The sequence below is a fragment of the Syngnathoides biaculeatus genome, chromosome 18 (assembly GCF_019802595.1).
Source record: "Syngnathoides biaculeatus isolate LvHL_M chromosome 18, ASM1980259v1, whole genome shotgun sequence".
Taxonomy (NCBI): Eukaryota; Metazoa; Chordata; class Actinopteri; order Syngnathiformes; family Syngnathidae; genus Syngnathoides; species Syngnathoides biaculeatus.
Genome location: NC_084657.1, coordinates 3,835,441 through 3,847,222, shown reverse-complemented (window position 1 = coordinate 3,847,222; position 11,782 = coordinate 3,835,441). Strand labels below are relative to the sequence as shown.

Genomic DNA, 11,782 nt, shown 5'->3' with positions numbered 1-11,782 from the left:
TATCTAACAAAATCCGATGTTTAGGTTTTCTTTGTGTTTACATACATCATATGATTTTTGATATGTGTTTTTTTTATGTTTGTGTCCTGTTTGACTAGGTCAAACGGAAAGGAGGATCTGTATCCCTTTTATGCCAAAATAGTTTTACTGTGCCACCATGACGTTTTTAGCCGCCACTGTGGTTCTTTGTATTGAAAATTTAGGTTGGTTTCAAAAGGGGAGTGACTGAAAAAAAAAAACCAAAGTGGAGAGTGAAAAGATACTTAAAAAATAGAGGAAGGCAGCACAGTGAAGGGACTGGTTAGACAGCCTGTCTCACAATTATGAGGACCGGGGTTCAAATCTGCCTTTGTGGAGTTTGCTTGTTCTCCCTGTACCTGCGTGGGTTTTCTCCAAACACTCACGTTTCCTCCCACATCTTAAAAATGTGCATTTGGAGATTCTGAATTGCTCTTAGGTGTGATTGTGAGTGTGAAAGGTTGTTTATTTCAATGTGGCATGCAATTGGCTGGCAATCGGTTCAGGGTGTACCCTGCAGCCTGACCAAAAATACCTGGGATAGGCTCCGGCGACTCTTGTGAGGATAAGCGGCTCAGGTAATGGATGGATAATATAGGAGGGGAAGACAACAAAAAAACAGGACAATCTTTGAAAGAAAGTGCGATTGCAGGGTCCATGGAGGTTTCCAGGTGTCGTTGATACAGACCAATTTATTTATTTATTTTTTTTTTTTTTAAAGTTGCGAGTTGATTGATATGGCCCAAAGTCAGTTGTGTTTTGGGGGCCTTGTCCTTGGGTTGCCGCCCCTCTTGCAACATCCCTGCCTGAAGTTGACTAATGAAGGATTCTCTTGCCGACGACTTATTAAATTATTACTACAAGTAATCACTTTACATTTAATTCACGCTGAATAGTTATTTTTAGAGTGCGGTGAGTCGAACTCACGGAGAGATCCGATTTGCTGACGGGAAACAAGTGTTCAACGCGTTTGACCGACGTCCATTTACACACGAATGATGTGGCAAAAATCAAGGCGCGAATAAAAAGAAATAGTTCCTAGATTGACACGTATTCCAATGAATTTCCATATCTAAATTCAGCATTTTTGTATCATGTATAACACATTCAAGTTTTAAATATTCCCACTGTACTAGCGGAAGGGCAATTGTGACCGCCTAAAAGGACTTTTTAAAAAGTGTATCTTTGTATTCATCCGCCTCGGGGAGTACTTCCATTTCCGGGATGTTTTCTGAGCTCGTTAACCTCCTCCGCCATTGCAGATCCGAGGAGTCGGTGTAGCGGCAACCTGACGTTAGCCAGGGCAAGCACGTAAGTCTAGAGCCAAGAGACTAGTAGAAACGTACCATCCCACCGACAGTACCTTCAATTCTGTCTTTGGATCCACCGATAAGAGGCTCCCTGGCTGCCCGCCTGGGTTCCGAGAGGCGCCGTAGTTTGTTAGCATTCGAAGAAACCGGGGGAGAGTGAGAGGAACCGCCATGGCTCAGATCCTGCCAATTCGTTTTCAGGAGCACCTGCAGGTGAGTGAATTGGTTAATCCCTTCGTTTCTATGCGGTCTTTCTTTGATTCAAATGCTCTTGTTGGCATTCGAGACATGACGGTCCCAGGCAAACATTGCTAACAAGTAAAGTCCGAGCTATGCTAGCTGGCCGGGCTGGGTTGATGACGTTTATCTTAGTTAGCATCTTAGCTTTCTGGCTAGCAGTTTTAGTGAGCCGCCCTTATTAGTTTTAATGTGGCGTTAGTTATTCATAATAGCATTGTATTGCCTACCATTAATTCCGTGCTGAGTTTAGATGGGCCTTTCGTGTACTTGACTTGGCCACGTAGAGCGTTCGTAACAATTTTAGTTAAGTTTACAGGCTTCGCTGACAATTATTAAAATGAATTATCGCATTAAGCTTGACAATTTCTATTTTGGTGTGATTTTTTTTTTTCTTCTCTCAGAAATTGTATAATCGTATGTGTGGTTTGTAAAATATCGGTAAATCATGCAAGGAACACGCTAAAACATGGTTGCATGAGTAGAATGAACTCACTTTCACCGGGGTTTCAAAAAGTCGTTACCTAGACACTTGTGCTGAAAGAAAGCGGCAAATATTGCCCATTGAAATGGCATCGATTAATTTGTCAATCGAATTGATTTTCGATTTGGATTAAAAACTGCAGGTTTCCACTTAACACATTTTAACAGTTCACTTGGGCATGTAGTTAATGTTTTGTTCTGGGAGCAGTGATGTCAAAAAAGAGGTCACACTGAATTCCACTATGCCAGAAGGCTATCTTGTATCGTTAAAAAAAAGTTGTATAGCATAGAATTATAGTATTGTACTTGTCTATTGCCATTTTGGGACTCACATAATATTGAGCTATCAGAAATGGCGACCTAGATGTTTTATGCACAAGGTTGCAATGCAAAATTCTCATTTCAAGTGATTGATTGATTGAAACAGGAAAAGAGTGTACTTTTGTAGTAACATGTTGTCCTGCAACATGTTGCACAGCACTGAGGTCTACTGAATGATATGGCAGAGAAGGTTCCTTACCAACAGGGGTGGGTTAAAGTATAAATTCAGCAATCCATGATAATACTTCCCCTGAAATTCAATATAAATTCTGCAAATCCTCTGAATTGATTACCACCTGCCCAGTGAGAGGCCCTTTTCATTTGAGTCGAGCTGAACTCTACCAAACGAGGGGAAAATGGGAACTAATGTGAGCAGCTGTACAGCGGTGAGAAATGAGTGACTTTTAGTTTTAAATCTGACGTTTGGGTTCATTTTGGATTCCCCTTTAATCCGGAAGAAGAGAAATGGATGCAAAAAAAAAAATCACTTGAACCATGATCATCAAGAGCAGCATTAAAAGATTCCTGAAGTCGCCATCCTGGACCTGTATACACATAAGAAAGCAGTTTTGGAATCAAAAATCATCAGGAAAAAGTAGCTTTTACATGTGGTGACTTGAAAAGCAACTGGCCCTTATATATGTGCGTATTCATTTCGTTTCTAACTCATGGGAATTGGTGTCAAATTTTCTGCGGACTTGAGCCCTGCCACAGAGAGGTCCAAACTTGACAGAAGCAAAAAATGAATGGGAAGAAAGTTACAACTGTTTGTTGAAAATATTCAAAGTATAAAATTGTCACAATTGTAATATGTCATATATGCAACTTAATTAGGTGCTACTTAAAACCATGCAAGTAGTAACCCTAACAGGTAAAGAAATATTGTTCATTGTTCTCTTTTGTACTCCATGAGAGCAAATGTTATCCGTGACCCAAAAAAACCTAAAATGAAAGAACTTAACATGCAATTTCCATTTTTTTAATACACCCATGCTTTTTTAAAAAAACTTTTGTACTTCTATGCAGGAAAAACTTGCTTTAAAAATCTGATGACAGATTTATATGCCATCAAAAAAACCTCGTATTTGTACTAAACTGATATTTAAACATTTAAATCATTTGTGAATTCAACATGAATCTATCAAATTAGAAGCCTAAGAATTGAAATGTAATCAAATTGAGGTTTTTAAGAATGCAGAGCTCTACCTGCTAAAGGCTTCATTATACTTTCACAGATGGTGTCCACACGGTCACTGCTGAAATCTCCTTTTTTGTCACTCTTATACAATCAGTCCATTTCATGCGCTGCTCCAGCACTTGTTTCTAGCAGCGCCAAATGGAATGCAGAGCCCATGTGATTACAACAGGATGCTGAGGTGCTAGTAGCAAGAAGTAAAGCCCTTTTCAATTTGTTTATTTTCAAATATAGAATATGCTTATGTAGTTCAGCAGTGGTTATGTTGCAACTTGGATATTTTTCATTTTTTTTTATTCAATTGTCGTACACATTCTTAGAATAAAGTTGTTTCATGTGACCCATAGGCTAATAATGAGTCAGTTTTTTGCACACCTGCCATTGGTGATTTTTTTTTTTTTTTTTTTTTTTGCTCTGAGTAATATCACTTGATCAAGCCTTTTCCAGCATTCCACAATACAAAATAAGCAAAGTATGTATGATTATTGCTAGTATCAGATCAGAGCAATTTCCATATTGGGCAAAATTCAGATCTGCAGTATTGTATCAAAAGTGAAAAAGCTTGATTGGGACGTGCCTAATGTATACACAAAATAACGTGGTTTGCTCAAACATTTTGGTGTTAAATCTAAAAATGTTTAATTGTATTTTGTTTTATTTACCACTTTTACAGTAAAATCCAACTGCGGGTGACAGCGTGAAGCAAGCACACATTGGATCTTATTTGGAAAACTGTCTTGAACCCCAAAGTGAAATTATGTAATAGTCTCACTTGACAGCAAGAGAGTGAGGTCACCCAAAATAGTTTTTTAGAATTTATTTTAATAGGTTTACAAAAAAACTTTTTAATATGGTTTCTCAATCAAATGCTCACCCATTGTAGGTATGCCTGGAGCTATGTCTCCTGCTAGTTCTCAAATAAAGAGCTGTAAGACTTGCTTGATTTACATAGAGCCCTCTATTCCAATTATCCGTTTAGAAGCCCAAATGTAGAGCCCCAAACTGAATGAAAATGGACCTTATGAACCTCCATTACAATGAACAAGATTAATCTGAATGGAAATATGTTTTCACAGGGGTGGAGTATTGATCAGAATGGATCATGTCACATGTAAAGAGTTGACCAAAGATTCCAATCAGAATTATTTAAATTGCAATGACAAAAAAAGTCCCTGTAAAGCTGGCTCCTGTGTGGTTGGTCCGAGGAAGACAAGCTGTTAATCAAATATACATAGATGTTTGTCCTTGTCAATTACTGGCTGAATAATTTGTGGCACTGAGGTTCTGCTTGAACAGTTAAGTTCTCAAGGTAATTGGAGACAAACACAACTTTGAGAGGGGCCAACATTTTAAACAACTTCACCATGGAGGACCAAGCTGTCGAGCTCCATATCCCGTTAGCTTCCAGGCGAGATCATCAGCTCAAGCCTGGGCTAGCGAACACAAATTAACGTTCCTGTAAGTTTCTGTTGTGTGAAGCTATGCGTTTTACATGGAGCTAAACTGTTGAGTATTGGATGGCGCCAAAAGCGGCACGATAGTACTGGTCCACTGGTGATCCATGAGTCACTGTTAATGACTCAGCCATCCAAGTCTTTCGCCATCTTGGACGTATATCACTAGCTCCCCACAACAATAACCCTTTGAGTCTGACAATATTATCGTCCATTTTATTTAAAATAAGTCAACGTAGCAATTATCGTAACAGGCCAAGATCTCTGTCAGTAAGTTCAGAGTGGGCTGGCTGTTGACTAGCTTAAGCCAGTCTGCGTGTTTAGTGACTCTGGATGAGTTGTGGATATAGCAGCGCGTGTATGAAAGTGCATATTGCATGTTTGTTTTTATTACAATTTGTCCAACAAAGCAATTCCAACTGCGCTGGCGGCTGTCTGGCTCATTGATCAGTTGCGGGGTCATTAAAAAATGGCCGATGGAGTATATTAAATTAGCTAACATCTACACGTTGCTTTATGTTGGTGATCTTAGACTTGGTGTTGTGATACACATTCAACTTTATCTTCCTCCTTACATCTGAAACTATCCCAAACTTTGGACATTGTCTTTTCTGGACTCTTCTCTCGACTCACCTCCATTGTGTTGTTTTCTCCATGAAGTGCTGCATACAACTGCAGTAGCATTGGTCCTTTTGGGAAAAAAAAATGATCACACCAAAACTCAGAGGCAGAGCTTTTGAGTCATTTTTTTTTCCAAGTCAAATTATTTTTGGTTGCTCAACTATGGCATCTGGATTTCTTGTTTCTGTGCTAGTGTTTTATAGACGAGTAATGCCGCCCAATTGACCCCTCCGTACAGGGCACTTAACCACGCCTCCTGAAGTGACAAACAGTAAAAATGGCAAATGCAATACAATACATTCTGAACTGAGACAGACTCCATGCTTCTGATTTCATTCAATCATTCACACGTAGCAATGTTATGCTAGCGGAGAACGTCTCATTCATTTATACGAGACGTGTATTAAAAATCAAATTTAGGGCATATCTTCGTGCAAACACAGTCTGATTAAGCTTCGGCCGCGAGCCAGCAAGAAACCGACATGTTTGTGCAGTCCGATCATCGCTAAATATTGCTCAACAAAGAATAAGTGTGTCAATCGTTCACACTTAGCGGTGTTATGCTAGCGGAGAACGTCTCATTCATTTATACGAGACGTGTATTAAAAATCAAATTTAGAGCATATCTTCGTGCAAACACAGTCTGGTTAACTTTCGGCCGCGAGCCAGCAAGAAATCAATGTTTGTGCAGTCCGATCATCGCTAAATATCGCTCAACAAAGAATAAGTGTGTCAATCGTTCACACGTAGCGGTGTTATGCTAGCGGAGAACGTCTCATTCATTTATACGAGACGTGTATGAAAAATCAAATTTAGTGCATATCTTCGTGCAAACACAGTCTGGTTAAGCTTCGGCCGCGAGCCAGCAAGAAACCGACACGTTTGTGCAGTCCGATCATCGCTAAATATCGCTCAACAAAGAATAAGTGTGTCAATCGTTCACATGCAGCAGTGTTATGCTAGCGAAGAACTTCGAATTCATTTATACGAGATGTATTGAAAATCAAATATAGGGCATACCTTCGTGCAAACATGTGTTCCGGTTGCTATTAGATGGATTTAGTTGATGATGCGGTCTTCCACAAAGTTTGACCCATCGAAGGCATTTTTCGTATTGGGTCTTCAGTTTTGGAAATGGTACGAATCGAACTCCACCAACGAGCCTTTCAGGATACCTGTCGTCACTATTACCAAGTCCGTGACTACACCTCTTAACCATATTTTTTGTTAAATAACCCAAATACGCGACAAAACTCTAACAAAACATATACTTGACCATTCAATGTTGTCTGAGAAAATGGCGGGAGCAAAAACGGGCTTTGGTTTATGCAGATCTCTGGCCTCTGATTGGTCAGTGACGCGGATTGCGCAATATCCACCGAGGGGTCAATTGTGCCATAGCAAAGTTTTGTTGGTACTGAATCAACCAAACTTTAGTGTCCATGGTTTTGCTTCAATCGATTCAAGACCTAATTGACAATTAATACTTTGCAATCAACAGATTTTGTAACTCATAAATTAATGTCAATTCGTTGTGAGTATGGAATGAAAGTAGATGTCACGATACACAAGTTCTCAAAACAGCAGTTATACATCTTTTGCAAAGAGCTAGTAGAATAACCTTCCCCTTTTCACTGTTACGAGTCTGGGTTGTCAGCTAGTCAATATGCTAAGCTTGCATTTTCATACATCATCCATTTATATAAGATGGTGTGGACCACTGTTAAATGGAAGTATAATTACCTGCCCCCCCCCTCCCCCAAGTACCTCCTATTACCTTTTGTGTGTACACACTTTGAACGATTTCTTGCCATACACTTAGTCCGAGCTGAATACCTCCAGGATTTATTCATGCTGGTAGCTAGCACAAAAAAATAGCCCATTATCATATTTTCAAAATCAGTATTCTGTTTTAATAGATTGTATCTTCCATAAGGTTTATGTTTGCTCTTTGAACTTTGCTTGTAACACACCTGCTGATATCCCGTGACTGACTGGCAAGGATAGAGATATGCTGAAGACGTGACATTATGCAGCATCGTCGGAATGAGAACAATTGCATTTGGAAGAAAAGGGAATGGTTTAGCGACAAATCTTCAGAATTTTTGAAATTAGAAGGCTAGGCTTCAGAAATTATAGATTCTTCCTCTCCTTCCCAATAGTAAAGGCGGTCATATTGCTGCTTGAGCTGGTCACGTGTCCCCCACCCGTGTCGTATGGTCGTGGAGGAGGCTAAACTTGACAGCCCTGTTGTTTCAGTCTCGATGGACAATGGTCCCAAATTTCCTGTTGTGGATAATGGCTATGCAGTGGTGCATAGCTCAGCAAATGACAGCACATCCTTCCCTGCTCTTCCTTGAAATTTACGTGTGATGGGCATACACAGGGCTTTTTTTGTGCTGAGCAAGATGATGCTTTCCTTTTGAAGGAAATGGTAAGCAGGTTCTATGAGTAGTCAAACCTACCCTGGACGTGTCCGGAAAGATTCTTTAAGGCATAACCACTGGCTTAATTACGTTTGTATGCACGAATACAAAGCTCTCTGAGCCATTGATATGCTATTTCTAAGTTCACTTAATTATAACTCTTCACTACCATCTGTTTCCTGAGGAGCAAACCCGAAGACTGACAGGCATTTTTGAGCAATTTCACCGATGTTTTTTTTTTTTTTTTTTCCCTCCCCCTCAAGCCCCACAAAGTATTATGTACTACAACGACGTAAACAGAGCTCAGACTCTCATCAGGGGGAGAAAGTGTCTCTAGCTTGTATTGTTCTTTAGTAATGAGCAAATATTAGTTCCTTTCAGCCAAATTTCTTTCTGGAGGGAGGGGGTAAAAAACCCTGACTTATTAACCTTTTTGTGAAAGCAGCCATATCAAGCAGAACACTGACACTTTTTTTCTCTTTAGGGAAATTCTCAAACATCTGAACATGAAACACTAAGGATTTTTCACAGAAAAAAATCATTTTAACTTTATACAATTTATATTAGACAACATTGCATGAACAAATGGGGCTCCTACATTTGAAGTATTCATCCAAATTCTCCTCCTCTGTTTGCTCAGTAGTCCACGTTAAGTTAATGTGACCCGAGAGACAACACGTTTGCTCACCCCTGGTCAATGCTGTATTTAAGTTTTAGCTGAAAGTAAACTAATGAATATTAAGTAAGTTGGGTGACTTCCACATGCTGCCTTTTAATACATAAGTTTACTATTGATACCAGTTGTTGTAAAGAACCTGACATCAAATGTCCATATATCCATTTTCAACACTGCTGAGGGACACTGGGTGCTAAAGCCCATCCCAACTGACCTCCGGTGAAAGGCGGAGTACACCCTTAACTGGTCACCAGTCAATTACAGGGAAGGGTGAACTCTTAGTATATCCTGTGGGCTGCTAATAAAATGCAAGTTCATAATTTGGGCTTTTTTTTTTTTTTTTTTTGACCATGAAAATCGTTTTGACGCACCCCCCAAAAACATTTTAAATCTGGAACCATTTGGAATCAGAATTGAAATGATTAACCGGAATCAAGACCGTAATCGCTCAAATTGAAACGATACACAACCCTAATGGAAATTGTTTATCTTTTATTTGAAAAACAACAAAAAATATTGTAGATGGTTGCATTTCTTTGGACAGTCATTCCAATGTCTTTTTTTCCCATGACATACAGTAATTTGTTCTCTCCGGTTTTAAACACTTCTGTATTAAATCCCATATGAGTGCCGTCTGATTTTCGCCAAACTGTACCATTGCTACGCTAAGCATCCATGATTCTGCTATAAGCGGTTTTCGAGAGGTTTCAATAAAGAATAGCTTATATTTGAAGGGATGCATTGTCAGTTCGGTGCATATCGTATGTGCAGGAGGATTTAAATTTTTGCACAAAGACTTGTACTTATTATGGTGGCAATAAAAGTGCAAATACAGGGAGTCCTCGGTCTATGACTGAGATCTGTTCCTACAGTAGAGACTTAACTCGAATTTTGACTCAAGTCGGATTCCACCATTAAAGCTAGAATTTACATCAAAATACTTTATCAAAAAGAAATACTTGGAAATAAACAAGATTATGTACTTGGTATTACTGCTGAGAGGTGGATGGAGAAGAAGGGGAGGCTGTGCTTAGCTATTGTGAAAGAACCTGGCCCTCAATCTTCTCCATCTCAAGTATTAAAACACCTTATTTGTGGTCATTGTATCTGACAGGCGCGGAACCCTTCACATGCGCTAAAATACAGGCTTTGTCTTTATTAATTGTCACCACAGTTGACCGACTGAAGCCTTGCCGGTGTTGGGGTCTCTCCTTCCTCCAATCTTTTTATAATCTTGAGTTTTGTTTCCATGGTAATGGATTTTCTTTTGGCTGTAGAGTCATTGCGAAAAGACAGCTTTTTTCTTTGGGGGGGATAATATCAAAAAAGTAGGGCGAAAAATGTGAAGATACAAGCATTAGTTAGACAGAATGCCAGACGGGGGACAGGCGTTGTAAAGTCGGAACGTCTTAGGTCGAGACCGTCTTAACCCGAGGACTCCCTGTAAATCAAAAAATACAGTACTTTCTGTTCAATTATTTCTGTTTAGTCACAATAGCACAGTCGCAATGAACATCGATGAATACATATTAGGGAATGACCTGGAAAGGGCAGGTTTTTGTTCCAATCACAAAATCAACACATGCCATTTTAATTTTTTTTTTTTTTTAAATCATAGGACTCTTGAGTTGAGTTGTAATTGCCTTCCAATAGTTATGAGGGGCTATTTGTAGTGTCAAAGGTTGAACAGGTGGTTGACAATGCCCACAGATAAATGAACTGAAAACCACATTGTCATCTCCTAACTTTGTGTAAGACTGGAATTTCCAACACTGTTATAACCAGCGCATGTAAAGTGAGCCTTCAAATGCTAACAAACACTCCAAACCACCAGTTAATGTGTTGTACACGTGAACATGGTGACTTTCACTGCGAGCAACCTATTTGTGGTCATCCTAACAAACTGTGCTTCTCCCCCCCCTTTCCTTAGCTCCAAAACCTGGGGATCAACCCTTCCAACATCGGCTTTAGCACCCTAACCATGGAGTCAGATAAATTCATCTGTATCCGGGAAAAAGTTGGCGAGCAGACTCAGGTGGTGATCATTGACATGGCCGATCCGAATACACCAATCCGCAGGCCCATCTCAGCCGACAGCGCCATCATGAATCCAGCAAGCAAGGTCATTGCACTCAAAGGTAGGACAATGTATTTACAATACTGTGTGTGTGTGTGTGTGTAAGTGTAAGTAAGTAAATAAATAAATAAAATCTTCCCCTTGTATGCCCAGCCTTGACATTTTCTAGCAGTATTTCAATGAGGGAAGAGAATAGAGAAGTGACAGATGAGGTTAGACTGGAATCCCCTTGAACCATGATGTTCGCAGATATTTTGATATGCAGTGTAAGCACGGAGAAGGTGGAGGAACAATTAGAAAGATGGAGGCATGCACTGGAAAGGAGAGGAATGAAGATTAGCCGAAGTAAAACATCCAGTTAATTTAGCTTTCTACTTTGACCTTTTAATCAGCAGGTATGTTTCATAAACATTTGTCCTGTAACTGTTTGAAATAAGCCCTTTTAAAAATTAAGCATTCATGATTGCTTTGACTTTTTTTGTTTTTGTCTTTTCTGTGCTCTTTGTTTTTCTTTACTGCTTTCTTATGTTTGCAGACGGTGAGTTAAAATTTAACTTTTATGCTGTGGAAGTAAAATCCTGTTTTTAGAGACTTCTGATATAATTAATTCAGTCAACATTGCTTCAGTAAATTGACAGACATGATGAGGTTGTGGTACAGTTTCTTTCAAGGTGGAGTAGATTACCTTGAATCATCTTCTCAATTTACTGTATTACTTTTTTTGACCTTTGTCTCATTAAGATCATCAGAGTTGTATCTACCAAAACAGGAGTTATCTTTCACAACTTATAGCTTGCTGACATTTATTAAATTTTCTTTCATATATGATTGATTTAAAATCTATTTTCCAAATATCTGTATCTTCAACTCATTCATAATTTAATGTAAATCCATGCCATCTACCCAGTATGTTGCTCTTGTTTGATTCTTTATCTTGAGCATATCAGCATATTTTGACACACCT

The 11,782-nt window shown here is 39.2% G+C and overlaps 1 protein-coding gene across 1 annotated transcript in view; it reads left to right on the top strand.

The window, feature by feature from the left end:
• The first annotated feature begins 1,225 nt into the window (after positions 1–1,225).
• Positions 1,226–11,782, top strand: part of cltca (clathrin, heavy chain a (Hc)) — a 39,372-nt gene continuing 28,815 nt past the window's right edge. The window contains exons 1-2 of the mRNA XM_061802655.1: positions 1,226–1,541; positions 10,672–10,879. Of these exons, the coding sequence (XP_061658639.1) occupies positions 1,500–1,541; positions 10,672–10,879 (250 nt within the window). The 5' untranslated portion in view covers positions 1,226–1,499. The remainder of the gene's footprint in view (positions 1,542–10,671; positions 10,880–11,782) is intronic.